Genomic DNA, 20,047 nt, shown 5'->3' on the forward strand with positions numbered 1-20,047 from the left:
CCTGTTGTCCTTAAGAAATGTCATGAATGTATCTCTGTGAAACTTGTTTCTGAGAAAAGTTGAAAGTGGAGGAGGCATGTTTATACCTAAAAAGCAAGTTAACACAATTTTGTTGTATGGTGTTGAAAGAGGGCTTCTAGGGGCACCAGTAAGAATCTGTGCTAATGCCCCGGTTCTAGCCCTCTCATAAATGTTCGGGCATGAAAGTCCCTGCTACCATATTGTCCCTGGGCATTCAGCATCATTTTTCTGCATCTTGCATGGAGCTCGCTGGATTAGGTTTCTCAGGATCCCAAGAGACACTTCCGACCACCTTGTGAAGATCTGGAGGAAGAGAATGGGGCTGCCAGAAACATGGCTATCCCCTGGGCCCAGAGGTGGTAGCAGGGTGAGACCCACCCTTCCCGATGGGGTGTTGTGTTCCTTTGGCCTTTTCTCTTCCAATAGATTTGCTCCCTGCTGAGGGAACTTGAAAGCCATGTTGTGCTCAGTGGCCGCGAGAGCGTGTCCGCTGTCATCTCCATTCCTACTGCTTCCCTGGGACAGCCCCACCTTAAGGCCTTTACATTTAACCTGGAGCTAGTACTCGGAATAAGACAGCAAAGGAGAGCACCGTGTATCAAAGAGGGAGACAAACACCTCAACAAGTACAAGTATCTGCGAAGTAATCTCAGAGGGATACATGATTTTAAAGACATGCCAAGCATCCATTATTATCTATAGACATGATGTAATTTATGGCTATATCCATCTTAGTAAAAGTGCAAACACGCATGGAGGGTTGGGCACCAACTTCAGGACAGGATTCACCCCAGTGTGGCAGGCAGGGGTGGGGGGTTAGGAACTGGGAGATAGATTTCTCTAGAATATATGGTGCCAGAGCAAATATGGGGAGATGTTAAGATTTACTGAAGTTGGATGTTTTACGGCTTGCTGTGCTTCTTTACCCTAAGTTTAGAGTATTCCACCACGAAATGTTCTTGAAAATCACATACATGCCACATTTTAACCCAATCCCAGAAAACTGCAGGGTCCTGCCGGTTTGGTCTAATCTCCCACATATTTTAGATAGCAGCTACTACTTAGAATCAGAATTGATGTTCAGAATACTGACCTTGGTGTGGGGAGAATACCAAAATAATAGGGCAAGCACTGTTTTTAAGCATTTGTTATATTGCAGGGCAGACTTGTCAGGTTATATATATTTTCTTTAATCAATCTGAAAACAAATCGCTACTTTCTCTACCCTCAAGTTAAATAACAGTCACGGGATTCATACCCAGTTCTTCTTGTTTTTTCTTTTCTTTTATTTAATTTTAAAAATTAAACTTAGTTAATGAAATGAACATTGAAATTCTTTTTTTTTTTTTTGGAATTCTTAAGTTAACTGGAATTTGTCCTCAACCATGTTTTCTCCACTGCATCACTCTCTCCCCTGTGCAACGGTGTGGGCTCACTGCAGCTTTCCCATCTGGAAGCTGATCATGCAGAGATATCACGAAACCTTTGTATTTCTCATTCTTCTAATATTTCTTAAGACTGAATGATCTCCTCATTGATAACAGTCAAAGTCTTCACTAGAAAAACACTATGCATTTGAATACATTTCGGGTCTACATACAGCACAATTTTATGAAGGAAAAGTACAAAATACAAGATCTGGTTTTGTTTATTTTCCAAGTTTCCATATATCTATACAGGATTTGTCTCTTTTCTATTGAAAACATTGCCATTCACCTCATACCATCAAATTGATTTACTGCCTTCATTTCTTGCACATAATATGGAAGTCACGAGGGGTGCATACAGATTCCCCGAAACCTCAGCTCCGTGAAAGAGCTTTCTCCGCTAGATCGGCTTCCGTTTGTAGCTTATAAATGAAATACATATATATTTCCTTTTGAAGTGTTTATCTAATTTCTATTTCCTACCAGGTGCTTCAGAATTATCCCTTAATGATTGAACTAAATGTGTCTGCATTTGTTATTTTATCTAGCGCGCTGTTTCTTTTCCCTGCCACTATATAGTTCAGGCAGCCCACGTGACAAATACAATGCATACTTTAGGAAGGTGCTGGCTTTATTTAGATCCCTGCAACACTTCATTTTGCTGATATGTGACATTACAGAAAGGTTTCTTTGATGGGTCAGTAAGACAAACCACATAACACTTTGTCTCTTGATTGTGGATCAATTGAACATTGATTATGGTACGGTTTTCTTCGGTGGCTGTGTTGGGAGCAGGCTGGATATTTATTAAGCTCCCAGGTGCTGGACTGCCACTATTTTATCAGAGACCATAAGTGATTTCTGACAATGAATACTTGAATATGACAGATATTAATAATAATGTTTTATGTTCTTTAAAAAATTATAACAAAAAGTTAGGCAAGGAATATGATAAACGCCCACAATGAAAATCAGAGTTCATAAACCACATATCGCTGTGGAGCAGACACCTGAGAGGAATAAAACAGCGTGAAGTAGAAGTTGCAAAAGTGAAAAGGAGTATGTAAATACAAATAAGGTATGCTCAAACGAAAAACGAAAATGGTTCATTCTTCAATATCAAGCGTAGAGCCCTAAGCCGATGTAGAACCTGCAATTTCAGGCTGAGGGCAAGAACTAGGCATTTTATTTCATCCATCCCCTCCTTGGACCCTCCTGCCTTTGGGCCCCCACCGCCGCATGGTTCACGATTTTGCTCTATTTATAATCCGTGGGGATCCTGTGTCAGGTTACCCGGTCTTCTGAGTCAGCAGAGGATTGCAAGCACAGCAAAAAACGCCAAGTCACTCTGGGTTAGAAGGTGTTCTCCGTATTTCACTCCCTGATGAGTCTCCTCCCGCGGAGTTACTTCGGAGGGATCTCATCGTGCCAAACGGCATGCACTTTTTTAAAAAAAAGTTATTTTACATCTCACAAAATAGCAAGTGGATAAATGGCATATTATTTTTATAAATACTGTCTAATTTCAAAACCAACCTGAAGTGGCTTTTACAGCCTAGGAAACTGCAGAGCTGAGTGGTGGGAAGTGCCCCCCAAAGCTTCCTGGCGGGGCCAGCACATGGGACCGCCTGATATCACACACTCACTGCTGGGTGTACCTGCCCCAAGTGCCCTGCAAGGCCATGTCTACGCTGCTCTGCTCACAGCAAGGACCTACCGAGCCTTCCTTAGGAGGAGCATACAGGAACTCAGCCACATTCAAGATGCGTGGATGTCCCAGCTTTCACGATTTTCAAATATTTCAAATGAAATTTACTTTTAGTGCTCTTATGTAAAGTCATTATGTTTTTGCAAATTTGTAAAAAATGTATGATGGCATAGGACATAAACGGCATTGTCTCTACGCTGCACCTCGAGGAAAGGAACAACTAGTATTGATTGAGGCGCGACCCTCATCAGAAAGTGTTTTACATCTCTATCAGTGTCGGTCAAAATTCTTATTTGCAGGCAATGAAAACTCTGCACATCTCAACAGGTGGAACGCTTATTGGAAAGTGAGAGAAAGGCATGAGGCGGGAAGGAACGGCGTGGCAAGGGGGCAGGGATCAAGGTGGGTTCAGTGGCTGGCAGTGGTCATACGCCGCCTAACAACTGCCACGGAAGGGGGACACCTCAGCCACGTGTCACCCCCTTCGGGACATCTGCTCTTTGTGTCCCTTCCATCATCTGTCTCTCACTCCATAATCCACAGCTGACGGGCTGACCTAGCCCATCCCGCATGTATTCGTCGAGCTCCCAAAGGACGGAAGAAAGGGTGAGTCTCTTCCTTATGTTTTCATCGTGAGAAGACTTAACATGGACCTGGCAGCTTAAAAGCTAAGCCACAAATGTCCACCACAGTTACCTCGATTTTTGTCTTGACCAACAATTCTTCAAATTTTGTGAAAAAGTTAGATGCCTCCTCCGTTCTTTTTAATGAGTTTTGGTAAGTTCATTCTCAGAAACAGAACTTACGATCTTGGCGTCCATTCAAAGCATGCACTCTGAATGTGCCTTATGATCTTTGGCAAATTACCAAATCTATTTCCTGTTTTCTCTATCTACAATAATACACATACATTTTGTCTTTCTTAAAGAGATTTCACTAAAACCACGGATGATGCTAATTAGACTACAGACCTCCACAACAAAAATTTAATTTGTAGTCAACATTTCATTCTACTGCTATAGATCCAATCAGTCCAGGACTGATTTTATAGAATTCTTATCTAGTTGCATCAGTAGAAAATCTAAAAGGCAATATGTCTGTAGGTGTCCATATTTCCTCTACAAATGCCATACAAGACAGAAGTCCTAGAGCTTTTCAACAGTGAGAAATGTGTCCTACCACGAGGATGCCTGCACTTTTGCAGGGAAGAAAATGAGCCTGGTTCCCTGATTCCTTGAAAAAAGGCACCACAAGGTCACTGAAGGCAGAGAATTTGCTACCTGAGCAGAACGCCTGCATTGACAACTAGAAATGGAAACTTTTTCCTGAAGATCTTTCCCATCTCTCTTTGCTTCTTAGCCAAATCCACGAAAGAGATGCCCACTTTATGCGCCTTCTTGTAAAATCAACCCTTTCTCTATGAACCACATTGTTGTGGGAGCCCTGGAAAGGGCATCTCCTGGCCGACCTCTGTGCTCTAAGGTACAGGAGTCAGTCTTATAATAATAAAAATCAAACCAGTGTTCATTACAAGTGGGTCCCCCCTGGGAATTACCTTAGATAAAGCATCTGTAAGGCTTACAAAGTAAAGTAAATGCATTGCTAAGGAACAGAGGGGAGATTAGGACTATCTGCTACTGCAACCAGTCTGTATTTTCTTCCTATTTCAGTACCTATATATCATTGTGATTTCAGCAGACCGCTTATTGTAAGATTTATTTTTAACATTAAAGTTACTGATTTGTCTCACTCCCTCATCAGTGTTATTTAGAAAAATCTCAGCTGATAACAATGGACCTGTCTATATAAGGCCAAATATTCAGATGCAAGTGCATCACTGGCTGGATTGTTGATTTTATGGAAACATCTGGATACTCAAAGTTTTAAAAAATATTTTTTAAAAGATTTTATTTATTTATTTGACACCGAGAGACAAAGAGAGACAGAGAGAGAGAGAGAGCGCACAAGCAGGGGGGAGGGGCAGAAGCAGAGGGAGAAGCAGACTCCCCACTGAGCGGAGAGCCGGACATGGGATTCGATCCCAGGACCCTGGGGTCATGACCTGAGCCGAAGGCAGATGCTTAACTGCCTGAGCCACCCAGGTGCCCCTTTTTAAAGATTTTTAAGTAGATATTTGACATCATGAAAGTTGTACCATAGCTTCATGCAAAATAAGAATCCTGTTGCTAAAGAAATAATTTTGACTATATTGATAACAAGCTCTTTGATATATTCTTGGTTGTGTCACCTTGATTGTAAACTCATCTTTCTGAAGATAATGATTAAAACCATATTTTAAAATTCAGCATAAAAAGAACACTAGATTATATGATAAAAATCATTTCCCTTTCTAAAAATCCTAGTGTTTTTGTTTTATTTTCTTGAAGTGATTATCTTTACTTTGGTGAATTTTTTAAGGTCAAACCCATTAAGCATATACATAAAATCGCTGAAATACGTCAAAAACAGTTTTGTGAACTGTAATCTCATTTGGATTTCATAGCGTTCTCATCATTCGCTATATTTTCTTTTCTTTTATTTACTTACTTTTGTAAGTAAGCACTATGCCCAACAGTGGGGCTTGAACTCACCACCCCATGATCAAGAGTCCCGTGCTCCACCAGGCGCCCCCAATGTACCATATTACAAATGCATCTGGGTTATGTGGGCTTTAGGGGTAGAAACAGATATAGTGGCATAAAACCACAGGTGCCTCAAGCCTTTTATTCCCATGCTGTTGGCACCCAGAGTCCTCCTATTTGGGCTGAGGTCAAATGTGGAGAAAGTGTTAACATCACTCCGGGGATGTAATGTCATCTTCACTTGACAGTGATTTTTTAAATGCCACAACATAAATTACGTCTACAATATTCAACTTAAAAGTATTCATTAATTTTTTTTGTTTTGGGCATTCTTCTTCTTCTCTTTCTAACCAGCAGAAAGCTGGGAGATAGAGGAGGAGAGAGAAGGATGTTGAGCTGAAGACACTTAGGGCCGGAGTAAGGACAACAGTGTTTGCTAGTCCAGGGGGAATGCACGTCCTCGGTCACACTGTCATGAGGGTCTGCTCATCCCTTAGTTCCAGCTTCTGTTACAACTGTGAGGATGTGGGGGTCATTACCTGAGTGGTGTGGCTCTCTCTCTGTTTCTGAAATGAGGAGGTTGTGGAGCTGCTCACAGACAACCTGGAGAATCCATCTTCTTCAGGTAAACCTACGGAGGTCAACACCAACAAGCAATTAAGTGTGTCCTTGCCCCAAATAAGACAAGCTATGTATCTGTTGCAATAAACGTGAACTGTTATAGTTCATGGATTGAAAGGATGGTCAGTACATGCTCCCTGAATAATAAATTTCCCACGGGAACACAAATTACTGTTGCAGTTACATTTAATAAAAGGGGAAATATGCTGGAAAAACAATAAAGTGGTAACGAAGAAATGTTCCATGGTGGCACGCAGGGAGGAGAGAGGTATTGGGAGGGGGGAGGGAGGGAAACTTCTAGAGACTGAAGATAGTTCCGTGAAGCAGCAATGGTGGAGGGAGAAGCATGTGGACAACAGAGTGAATGGGGTCCTTCAATGCCACAGAGGGAAGCTTGCATTTCATTTGTGGGGTTGCAGGGAGGCAGAGGGGGATTCAGGACAGATAGACGCTGCATGAACTCTCTTGACTCGTGCTCACTGCACACACCGAGGGAAGGTAGAGACTGGGTGGAGTTCCATGCAGAAGAGGTCAGGACCCCTGTGTATTCACAGCAGACCAATTCCTAACCAACCCCGGAAGATAAACAACGGGTGTGAGGAAATTTATATCTCCCACCAAAATAATACAAAAATACCTGTGAGGCACCAAAGGGTTTTACTGACGATCCCTCAAGATAGAAGGAGGGTTTCCCGACCTCTGCACGGCGGACACTTTGGGCTGCCTCCCTCTCTGTTGTGGTGCTGCCCTGCGTAGGGTGTTTGGCAGCATCCCTGGTCTCTACCCCAGCTGGTAGTAGACCCCTCAGCAGCTGTGATAGCCAAAAATACGCCCCCCACCCCGGGAGGCAAAAATCATCCCTGACTGTGCACCCCGGGGAGAGAGAGATCAAACAGCATCACAAGTGACTTGCTAATAAAAATGAATACCTGAAAAAAGAAAAGACACCTGATGGAATGAGCTCAATCCAGAGACATTACATTATTCAGTGATTGCTGCTCTTACCTAAAATCATAATTAACCAGGATGGTGTAATTGATTAAACCATATACAGGCTTCCTAAATTAAAGATCATTAGCAAATCACTGCACACTTTTGCAATTACAGGAGTGAGTTCCGCAGGGAAGTCCACAAGACCCCATCAACACGCAACAAGACCCCCGATCAATCTTCTTGTTCCATATACAAATGCCTTGGCACGGAGAGGTTCGTTTCATCCTGACTGGGCAGACTGGGGCCACCACCTGGAAAGTGACAGAACTCCAGTGGGGGCCACAGGGGAAGACGGGTCCTGGCCAGAAGCAACAGCAACGTCTGAGGTTGGCTAGGAGATACTGCAGTAGAGACTGGTGTAGCAGGTGTGGGACAGGCGCCAATCAAACAGGGGTAGAGGGGTCTGGGATCTAAACCAGGTGGAGGGGGCGATGGAAATCTGAGCTCGGTCACAAGCTGGAATTCCAGGCAACCAGGTAAGCAGGGAGTCAGGGGTAAAATGTGTGTCCGGACTGCACGGTGCAGCGGAGAGTCTGGGATTCACAGGAAAGAGGGGTGTGCCAAAAGTGTGGGCGCTGGTGGGAGGAACAAAGTGCCGACCGACCGACGAGCAAGACAAACGTCCGTGTCTAGAGAATCCACTTCATGGACATCTTGCGGAGACCAGGAACCTGAGGAAGGGGAAGAACGTTGCGGTCCACTTTTTTTTTTTAAACCTGAGTTATAAATCAGAAGTTTACTCCCTGAACAAAAGCAGAAACTCAGCTCATTGAGGATACAAACTCAGCCAAATCAATAGCATATTGTGCTTTATATAGTGTCAGTTAAATAAAGTTAGGAATTGTTCACGGTCCGCCTCTGAATAAGGCACTGGGAGATGCCATGAAGAATAAAGGAGTGGCCCTCAGCCAGAACCTAGAGTGGAATGAGTTACGGGTCAGGCAGGGGGGCAGGTGACATTGAGCGGCATCCTGGAGAGAGCAGGGATGGATTCTGATGCAGGGCACTGGAGGGATGTGGTGGTGGAGACATCACAGGATCTGAACCTTCTGGGAGGAGAAGGTTCTGAGAGGTGAAGAAGGTGAGGTGGGTCTGTTTGGAGAACTCACTCCAAGACGATGAAGTTCCAGATGGCTCCATGCCCAATGGAAGGGCTTCTGAGAGGGAGCGTCCGGCAGGGGAACCTGCAGGATGTGCTGGAAGGCAGAGAAGGGCAAGGGAAAGCACTCGACATGACATTCCACAGACGTCTGACGATATTTTGTAGGCAACGGACAGCGCCATAGGTTTCTGAGAGGGGACTGTGATGAGATACCATTTTACCAGAGTGGTGCGTTAAGAGGCCTTTCTTACTTGTTGACTAAAGAAATCATGGATCCCAGAACCTGTGGTCAACAGGGTGGGGACAGATGGTGTCAGCGTGGGGCAGGGGAATGTGGGGGTTGCTGAGCCGGGTGCAGAGGGACGGTGAGGGAGAAGGAAGGGGTGCTGGCAGCCTTGGCATGCATGCTATCTCCCTCCCACTGAAGGTGCAGGTGGGGGGAGCAATTGAGACCCCCCAGCCTGGGGTGCAGAACACCCTTGCTGGTTGTAGCAAACAGGAGGAAGAAGCTCACTCAGGACGATATGCCAAGGGAGTGGGAGCCAGAGCATAAGGTAAGAGCCAGGAAGCACTGAGGACATTAGAGGGCAGAGTTTTGTTTTGTTTTGTTTTGTTTTGTTTTGTTTTGTTTTGTTTTGGGCCAATAAAATATTTTATCTGGTTGCCATATCAGAAGCAGTACATTTTAAAGGCAAATGATCTAAAAATGATACTGAAAGAAAAAAGAAAACCCATGAAGGAAAAAAATGGATTAGCACCTCTATTTGAACGTTTAAAAATAAATATATACTAAAATATCATAAAGATAAAATGCAAACTAAAAAAGAACAATAAAGAACATTTAAATGCACTAAATAAAAGGCCTATTATTCTTAAAACACCCTACAAATCAAAATAAAGGACCTGCTGTCAGATTTTAAAATACGGGCGAAGAATATGTATAGAGAGGAGAGAGAGTAAATAAGCACTAAGTAATAAACCTAAACGTAAGCAATCAATAAATAAATATGCAAAGAAATGCACAAAGAAGCACGATAACTTACCCATGTTATTTATCAAGATAACAAGTTGTTACAACACTTTTTATTACAGAAATCTCACACACATACAAAAGTAAAGAGAAAACGTAGTGAACCTCCACGTGTCCATCACCAAGTTTTGGGATGTTCGTTATTTCAATCTTGTTTCATTTACTTCTCATTATCTTTACAAAAAAAAAAAAAAAAAGCTCTGGAAACTGTGTCATCTCACCTGTCAATGTCAATTCTCGAGCACAAGTCTCTCTGCTGAAGGTTCCTGACCCGTGGTGGGGGGGACACCTACGGTGAGCCGGAATGTTTATTCATGGACTTCCACGGAAGGCTCTATCGCAGAAGGCTCGCACATTTTCACGAGTGTGCTCCAGTCTTCTTGTGGCCACAGCCTTCTCCCCAGACCGCATTCTGAGGTGATAATTCCCAGTGGATACAGTTCTGTGCCCTCCACACATGCTTTCCGTGACAGCAACAGTGGGCCTCAGAATGCTAAGCATGCCCACTTGCTATGAAACCATCATTTTCAGGAGCCATGCTTGTCCAAATTACAGCAAGGGCTAAGGTCTTCTGAAACCATCCCTAACTGCCCCCCAGAGACCGCGCTCTTCTGTTCAAAGCAAGCAGGCAGAGGCTTGGGGAGGGCATTCCCCTCCCACTGAGGTGGGCCACGTAGTAGAGAGCAACGCTCTACAGAACACGCCACTCTGCACTGAGGCTTGGCAGAGGGGGAGTCAGGGAGTCATCGGCCTTGACTGAAGGTCCAGGTAGAGGGAGGAGGCTCTCTGCTCCCTCTCCTTCTGTACTGGGTGCTTTGTAGTGAATCCTGCCCCGGGATGCTCAGGGTAGGTAGTATGCCCATCATGTGTGGCATGGATCCAGACCCTGGATTTCCGTGAGTCCTCGAGTAAGGGCATGTTGAAAAAAGAGAGCCTCTGTGGTGGTAAAGTCTTCATGTAAAACCCCATGGGTTTATGTCAAGTCTTCCAAGAACAGAGCATGGGGCAGGCTGTAGACGGTGGTGTGGCTCTGCATCTTATGTAATGAATCAGTTGGTACCTGCTAGTCACAATGCCTAAAATTCTGTCCAAACCCAAGTTTGTTTAGTCAACAGCAATGGGGTTTGATTCTCCTTTTGTGTCCCCCCAGCTTACCAAGTACCCCGTACTCTTTAAATCATGCCTCTCCTGGTGTTTCTGAAATTGGACATCAGTGTTCCTCTACCTCTGATCGTTTATTCTCTAACTCCATGTCTGCCCTTCTCAAGGGATACTTCTCAAAGCTTGGCACCCTACATGGTTTTGCCATCAGATTTTCCCCTCATTTCTCTTTAAATGTTTTCCTCTGATGCTATAAATGATCCCTACTTCTCCAGCTTCCTTGAAAACTCTGCCTTTTCTATCTTTCCATCCTGGAGCTCCCCTTAAACTCCCAAACTATAAGCATCGTTTATGCATAAGCATATATAATGATGCTTATATGTATAAGCATCGTCTACAGCCAGAAGTCCCTCTTAGCTCTTGAACTTCAAAATCCAACCCCCAGAATAAACCTCCTCTTCAAACTTTGTTTCTAACTTCTGTTAAAGAGTGCCCTGTTCTCTTGTCCAGAACCTCAACATCTTGGATCACTGTCACTCCCTCTTCTTGCCTCCTGTCCCAAGCCCATTCTCGAACATTCTCCTTGGGGTGCACAGCCTGTGAAGGCTCAGGTGGGGGAATACAAAACTGCTCTTACCAACTTAAGTTTCTGTTCCACTGCTCACTCTGAATGACACAATCAGGGAAGTTTCTCCAAAATAGCAGGGAGCACCCCACCACTTCCAAGCCAAGACTACTCTTCCAGAGAGACCCTTTGAATTGGCATTCGATGCTCTTGCCACTTTCTCTCCCATCTTAGTTACTTATCTATTCCATCAAAGTATCCCATGATAACCCTGCCACAAAGATATTGTGCAATAAATTTTCTTCACTGAAAGGTGTGCCCTTCTGGTCTAAATCTGATTCATTTTGAAAACCCCAATCCTCACCAGGAGCATCCTTGACAATCCCAGCACACAGGAATCTCCTTTTCCATGTGGAGGCAACAGAACATTCGTTATTTATGTGATTGATCTGACACTTGTCACCGGCTGCCCTGTTTTGTGATCTCTCTTGAAATGTATTGTTAAAGTTCCATGTATGCTTTCTTCTCACACAGAGCACATCCTGAGTTGCTTAGATTTCCTCTGGCTCCGTATGCATTGCACAATGCCTGCAAGCAACTGGCACTTAATAAATGCTCTGACTGACTGATGTGCACCTGCCTTTCTCTAGGATTCTTCCTGCCAATCTGTCCTTTACATTATTTTGAATCCTCTAACCGTCCAAGGGATAAACAGAGCCTTCCCTGGAACTCCACCCATCTATCCCAATTTCCATTCATCCCAGAGGCTCCAAACTGTAATATCTGTCATCACACTGAATGCCAACATAGGCCACCAAAATGACATGCATGTTCGACTATACATGTGTGTTTACTGGGGTCTATGTGTAAATAAGTCATTAGGCATTGATTCTAGCATTATAGTCTGTATGGTCTCAGATGAATTAATTCACTGCCTTGTACCTCATCTACATCATGCAGTTTTGCTTTTACTGGACACATTTTCAGTGACCTTCTAGCTCCCAAATATCTAAGCTTTTATGATATCTGGGTATAGGTAATGTTTATTGAGCACTAACCTGTGTTAGCACTTATTGTACTAAACCCTCATAACAATCCCATAAGGCGGGTCCTTTAATTATCCCCATTTTTAAGATGAGAAAACTGAGAACTAGACAGGTTAAGTAATTTGCTTCCAGGTATGGAGTTGGTAAGCATCAGAGCTGGGGTCGGAACACAGGAACAATGCAACAGAGCCAGGAAAGAGCAGAGTCAGCATTTCAACCCAGCCGTTTTGAATCCCAACTTTTCAACTACAGTGGAGGACATTTAATTAAATGAAGTCCAAATTAGCAATTATTTAAGATGACTTGAAAATATTTTTAGCCAGAAGGAGTGGGGCAGGGCTTTCTTAATTCCCCGAGGAGCTGGCTTTCGTTTGCAAAGCTACCTTCTGCTGCTGAAAATAGATAATTGCACAATATTCCAGATTGTCAAGTGAAGGCTTGCTTCCTCTGGCTGTTAGCCTTTGAATTGGACTACAGTATGAGTTCCAAAGAATCCATACAATCCCCATAAACAAAGTGATGCTGTAAAACGTATATTTGAATTTTTTCATGGGCTCAGATTAGAGGATCTTTTGCCAGCATTCTGGATCTATCTCGAGCGGGACTGACAAAAGCCATTTTTAGATGTTTCCAGAATCACTGTGGTTTGGTGCTCTAATGGTGTGAGCTTCAATATGGTGCTGGAGGCTATGCAAAGAATGCAGAGCTCTTCTATTCCTGCGCATGGTCTTACCCAGTCCTTCCCTGTAGAAAGCCCTTTCCACCACAGATAATCCTCACTGTGCACCGAGGATAAACATAACACAAATGAAGAAGAGAGACAATCTTCACAGAATGATAAATGTAAAATCAAATGTAATGACTGTATTCTTTAATTGCCATTTGTTTCCTGATGCCCAGCAATATCATGTATACTCAGTGAGCAGCAAGGAAGAAAATCATACCGGACATAAAATGGTCTAGCTGGAATTTTTTATATCTTTATTTCCCCACAAAATAAACATCTTTATACTCACAATATTTTGTGTGATGCAACTAAAATGTACTAACACTAAAAACTGTTCTTTAATCTAATGATAAATAACCACAAGTCCAGGGAATAATTAAGTATTCCAAAAAAGATCTAAGTCTGTGTTCACATCAGTAAAAGGATGGCAATTAAAGTAAGTGATGGCTATAATTACCCACACATAACTATATTTCAGCAAATGAACAAACAGATAATTATTTCTGGGAAGCAGAGGTAGCATGCAGATACTGGCATTCAAGAGAAATCATTTCCTAGAAAATAACACTTTCTGATTCAATTAGAATTCCAAGTTATTTTAAATATTTATTTCCATCTTGTGCCTTTATTTAGAAATCACATTGACTATATGTTGTGAATTAGGAATCAGGACTAGTAACCGCTTTCAGAATTATAATGATCATCTATATATCATGTACTGCACGTGTGTAATATTTGCCCAGTTTATATCATACCGACAAGGAGAAATTTTCTAACTCTGCACCCTGCACAGAACTCACTGATTCCTATGTAACATGCAACATTGTTCCACTTGGTAAGTGCTTACCAGTGACAAGTATCCAGGGCATTGTGCCAGATATTGTAGTCATTTGGGGAGGCTGCAGGAACCCAGACTTTCACGGTGTTTGCAAAAGTAGACCAATATAAACATGTCAAGTAGCTTTGAAGGACTGAAATCCCAATTGAAATAATTTTCTTTTTGTGCATGTAACTCCTGAGATTGCCAAGTCATCATCAATTAATGACAATACAGAACTTGCTTTATTTTAAAATCTGGTCCCTATAAGATTTAAGGGGTAATGTATATACCTGTGTTCTAGGGCTCAAACATTTATTACATGCTGATGTTTAGAAGCCTGAGAGTCTTAAATATTTAATTTGATATTATTAATTTTAGGCAGTATATTCCACAGAAATTTCCAGTTTGGTCTAGAGGTTTTTTTTTTTTTTTCTTTTGGTTTGTTTGCTCCATGGGTTTTTGTTTTTACTTTGATTTTTAGAGTAAAACTCACAGTTTTTTTGTATTAGGCTTTTCCAGGACCGTTGCCCAAGCCATAGCTTTTGGCTTTTGAGTCAAGACACAGACAAATTAAGTAATTTGGTGACAGGAAGTTTTTCTTTTCTTTTTCTTTATGGTAGGATAAATGTCATCCAAAGTGAGGTAGGGAGAAGCATGGGCTGAAATTTTAGCAAAAGTGAATGAGTATATGGTCATCTTTCTTAAATATTCGTGTATTCAGTTTTTACCATTTGAACATATTTTAAATTCCTTTTTTTTTTTTTTGGTGGCGATCTTTAAATACTCCAAAATTGCAAGTAAAACAGGAATTAGTTACTTTCTTACTAGATATACGTAGCCCTTGTGAAATATACTTCTATCACATATTTGGTGGCTATTGCTGTCACTCAAATTCCATTTTTATTATTTTAGGACTACTTAATTTCAATATAAGGGTATATACAACGTTTCTGTAATCTTCACCTCCTCCCAAAGGGTTAGCATCAGAGATTTCAGAAACTAACCATCTTAAGAGAAAGACTGTATCTCTATCTTTCTAGCTAAGCAGATACACATAAATCTGAACATCAAACATTAACATGGAGAGTTTTATAAAATGCCTATTTTAATCAAGGCGGAGTAATTCAGGGTGGGAAATCAGGAGATAATTTTGCTCTCCAACACACAGGGCTTGGTTATTGTCCAATAAGATGGAGTGTCATGCACTGAGCATGCTTAATGGCTAGCTGTAAGCTAAGCAGATCTGTACTTGCTGACATGGACGTACACCACATGATATTCCTAAGGTGGGGAGAGGGCAGCAGAATAGTAAAACCACATGTATGTATAATTCAAACTTTATAAAAATAAAGCCAAACACATGATGTAACCACACACATAATAATTGTACGAAAACATAAAATTCAACACAGTGGAATGTTAGACATATTTAGAGTATTTCTAGGTAATAGAATTGATAGTTTTTATTCTTTCTTTACTCTTCCCTGTATTTTCCAAAACATATAATTTTTATAACATGCATAAAATTATAAATGCTATCTGATTAATAATATATTGTTTTTTAAGCTGCAAAATTCAGTCAAGAGAAAATGTTAAGGAAAGCTGATGCTTTGGGGTCCTGAGAGCCTGTATCATTCTTGGCCGAACTTTTGTCTGCTTACAGTGGTAATACAATTTGTTAAGGGCAGTTTCTTTTTCTAAAAGTCTTTGTTGCTGGTAGAAAAATCCTTCTATATCTAACTGACGTCGCTCTCCACCCCACACACAAATGCACCAAAAAGCCTCTGTTTTGTGACCTGCATACTTCTTTTTTTTTTTTTTTAAGATTTATTTATTTATTTTGGAGAGAGAGTGTATGTGTGCATGTGTGGGGGGAGGGGCAGAGGGAGGGAGAGAGAATCCCAGGCAGACTCCCCACTGAGTGTGGGGCCCCATGCAGGGCTCGATCTCACGACCCTGAGATCATGACCAGAGCTGAAATCAAGAGTCAGACGCTTGACCGACTGAGCCACCCAGGCGCCCCGTGACCTGCATACTTCTGATCATTATTTGTAATCCTTGCTTAATATGGTGGGGTAAGATTCGTAAACACAGGGCGCCTGGGTGGCTCAGTTGGTTAAGCGACTGCCTTCGGCTCAGGTCATGATCCTGGAGTCCCGGGATCGAGTCCCGCATCGGGCTCCCTGCTCAGCAGGGAGTCTGCTTCTCCCTCTGACCCTCTTCCTTCTCGTGCTTTCTATCTCTCATTCTCTCCCTCAAATAAATAAATAAAATCTTTAAAAAAAAAAAGATTCGTAAACACATCTGGGTTTTTCTCTGTGTGTGTGATTCAAACAATCTTTTTTCTGAGTGCCAATAGAGAATTCCCACATTGTTCTGGTGACCTTCATGCTAAGCTTGAATAAACCCTGCCCTGACCAACTACCTGCCTCCATACCCGCCCTCCCCACCCCGGCCCCAGCGTAATGTATGACTTGGGACTGCAATGGTCCTGCCTGGTTTTCATCCTATACCCGCTCTCCTCCTGCTTCTGACGTCGGTGTGAGCATGTGTGGGTGACCAATATGCTCCGCTGAGAAGCTATGGTGCCCAGCCTCCCTATGTTCCCTTGGACCTTGAGGGAAGCCTGAGATAGGGTGGGGACCAGCCACCATCCTGGATGCATACCATGGACTCTCCATTCCCCCTCCATTCCCTTTCCGTTCTCTCTCCCTCCTGTCTTTTCTCTCTGTTTTATCTTTTCGAGTTGTGGAACCGTAACTAGCACACGAGTCAAGAAACAGGAAGCTACTCAGAAGCCCCCATCATCCCCTTTCCCAGTCACCATGGGCTTCTCCTCCTCCAGGGAAATCCCTGTCCAATCCTGGGCAGCAATCCCTTCCCAGCGTCCCTCTTTGCCGGAGCCCCTCCTTGTCGGTCAGTGTTGCCATTCTGCAGGTGTGTAGTAAGTAGTATCTCCTGTATTCTTTATGTGCATTTCTCTAATTCCCAATGAATGTGGACTGTTAAAAATGCTTAAGTGCTTATTCATGTCCCCTGTCCAATTTCTTATTTGATAGTCTTTTGTTTTGTTTTTAAGTAAACGCCGAATATGACCCTTTGTTGGTTAAGTGGAAGTGAAAACACTTCCTCTAATTATTTTTTTTTCCTTTATGGTTAGTACTCTTTTGTGGCCTGTTTAAGAAGTCCTCCTTTCTTTTCCTATCTCTGAGGTTAAAAAAAAAAAATCCTATATTTTCGTCAACACATTTTATTATTTTACATTTGACACTTAGATCTATAATCTACCAGAAATCTCTTGTGTGTATAGCAAGAAGTAGGGGGTCAAGTTCATTTTTTTTCCTCACACGGTTAGCAATTGATCATCTTCCCCCAGTGCCCTGTAATGCCAAGTTTGTCATAAATTAAGTGGTTATTTATGCAAGCTGGGAAGGTTTTCTTTCTTTCCCCTTCTGTATTCCTTGACTCTGGAAGAGTTTATGTAACATTGGCATTTCTTCGTCCTTAAGATTTTGAGAAAACTTACTGGAAAAGTCATTTGGGCTTCCTCATAGAAAAGTATTCAATGACAACTTCGATTGATTTAATATATATGTTACTATTTAGCTTTCCGATTTTTTGGTCCATTTTGGTTAGTTGTAGCTTTTTTTTTGAGAAATGTGTCTGTTCATCTAAATTCACAAATTTATTTTGACATAAACTGTTCATAATATACTCATTACTATTTTTCAAGGTCTGGAAGGTCTGGGGTGGGTCCCCTCTTCATCCCTAGAGTTGGCCATCTGTGTCACCTTCTTTATTTCTCTGCTATTCTTGCAAGAGAGTTTTCCATTTTATTCATGTTTCAAAAATAAATTGTTTTCAAAGAACCGACTTCTGGTTTTGCTATTTGTTATAAATTTCAGTAACTTATTTCTTACCTTTATTATATCTTTTCTTCCACTTCCTTGGTGTTTAATTATTGCTCTGTTTCTAACTTGTTTACATTTGAAAAACCGATCTTTGGCCTTCTTTTGCAATACAGATGTTAAAAGACATACATTTCCACTGATAAAGACATTAGCAGCATCCCGCAAGTTCTATTTTCATTGTCATTAGTTACAAAGTTCTGCTTTTTTGTGATTTCTTCCTGAATCTACTGATTCCTTGGAGATGTAATTTAGAACTCCCAGACATATGAGAATGGTTGTTTTTAATATTTTCATAGCATACCTTTCCTGGTTCTGTTCCTTCACATTTAAATTTTTAGCATCCTCACGTTTTACATGCTTTTCAGAAATCTTAGGCTTTAAAATATTTTATTAATGGATTTATCTTTAATGTGAATTCACACTAAATGAGTCTCTTAAAGGTTCATGGCATTCAAGCTTAGTTATTTTCAGAGGTGCTTTTATGCCTACCATCTACAACCTTTCTATTTGTTTTTTTTTTTTTTTTTAAGATTTTATTTATTTATTTGTCAGAGAGAGAGAGAGATCAAAACCACAGCAGGGGGAGAGGCAGAGGCAGAGGGAGAAGTAGGCTCCCTGCTCAGCAGGGAGCCCGATGCGGGACTTGATCTCAGCATCCCGGGATCACAACCTGAGCCCAAGGCAGATGTTTCACTGACTGAGCCACCCGGGCATCCCGTCTTGTTTTTCAGATCACTCCTGTTCACCTCTTTTTGGCCACCTTTTGGGTGGACTGACTTTTATTATTCTGTTTTACTCTATTAGTTTGGAAATCATAAATTCCACTATTATTCCTTCAGTGGTTGCCTTTGAAATTACAGCCTGTGAGTCTGAGTTATCCACGTGTGATGCTAAACCCTGCTTCACGCTCTCCTGATTTCACTGGCTTTATTTACTGCTTGTTTTTCCTGCTTGGATCTCTGAGCATTCTGGGTCTGCCCCGCACTTACTTCTTCCAGTTTTTTTTTCTTCCCTCTAAAACTGCCTTAACTCTTTTCCATCCTAACAGAAGTTTTTTTTTACTATTTATGAAAACCTAGATTGGCAGTTATTTGAGCACGTTAAATATGTTACTTCATTGTTTTTGAATTGTCTTTGAATTGCTGCTCCTTAGAATTTGTCTTTTTTTACTTCTGGCTGCTTTTAATATTCACTCTTAGTTACAAGGGTTTCACTATGAGATGCCTAGGGGCAGTTTTCTTTTTATTTATGCTAAGCAGGGTTTGGCTTTGTTTTAACAAAAGTCACATTTACAGACAGAAAGATGTACACGTGTATAAATTTCTAGGAACACAGACATTCCCATTTGCAGATAACCATTCAGGCCCCTCTGCAGTCTGCTATGGTCTGAATGTTTGCGTCCCCCGCACCCCCATTCATATGTTGGAATCCTAACCCCCCAAGGTGATGGTCATAGGACATTAGGTCTTGAGGGTGGAGCCCTCACGACTGTGGTCAGTGCCCTTAGGAGAGAGACCGGAGAGATGGCTTCTTCCTTCCAACAATGTGAGGACACAGCGGGAGATAGGCAACCTGCTGCTGGGAGGCGGGCCGACCTTGGAGCTGACCTTGATGGCACGGTGATCGTGGACATCCAGAACTGCGAGCAGAGTTTCCGCCACGTATAGGTCCCCCAGTCTAGGTATTTTGTTATAGCAGCCCGAATGCAGCGAGACAGCAGTCCATCCCCGGCCACACACCCAGCCTCGGGCAACCAAGCATCAATTTTCTGTGCCTATAGTCTGGCCTTTTCCAAAACATCATGTGCATGGAATGGTACTTGTAGTCTTTGATTCTTTTCTCACTTAGTGCAACGTGTTTGAGAGTCACCCATTTCGTTGCACGTAAGGGTAGTGCCCCCCTTTTATTTTTGCACCATTTATCCGTGTGCTAGTCAGCCTGTAAAATGGCCCCCAGGGAGGCCACTACAAGGCACTCACACCTCATATAACGCCCCCCGGCCCATTGAGTGGACTGGATGCATGACCTGCTCGCAAGGAACAGAATGTGGCAGAGGGGCTGGATGTCCCCTCCAGGATGGGCTACGTGAAGACCGTGGTTTCCATGCAGATGCTCTTGCTCGCTCTCTCATGGACTGCGTGCCCTGGGGGAAGCCAGCTGCCCTGGCGTGAGGCCACCCTTACGAAGAAGCCTGTGTGAGTGAGCTGGGAAGCGGATGAGGCCTGCCAGAAGCCACGGAAGTGACCTTGAAGTTGCACCATCTCTCCATCAATCTTCAAGAGGACTCGAATTTTGGCCAACAGTTAGCTGACAGTTGCCTCACAAGGGACGTCGAAGCAAGGGCACTCAGCTCAGCCACAGCCAGACTCCTGACCCACAGAAGGTATGAAATG

The 20,047-nt window shown here is 42.5% G+C and overlaps 1 protein-coding gene across 1 annotated transcript in view; it reads right to left on the bottom strand.

Annotated features, from left to right (window-relative positions):
* MYO16 (myosin XVI) overlaps positions 1 to 20,047 on the bottom strand; it is a 475,554-nt gene that overhangs the window by 23,775 nt on the left and 431,732 nt on the right. The window contains exon 34 of the mRNA XM_027590435.2: positions 6,278 to 6,369. Within this exon, the coding sequence (XP_027446236.2) occupies positions 6,278 to 6,369 (92 nt within the window). The remainder of the gene's footprint in view (positions 1 to 6,277; positions 6,370 to 20,047) is intronic.

The sequence above is a fragment of the Zalophus californianus genome, chromosome 3, assembly GCF_009762305.2.
Source record: "Zalophus californianus isolate mZalCal1 chromosome 3, mZalCal1.pri.v2, whole genome shotgun sequence".
Lineage (NCBI taxonomy): Eukaryota > Metazoa > Chordata > Mammalia > Carnivora > Otariidae > Zalophus > Zalophus californianus.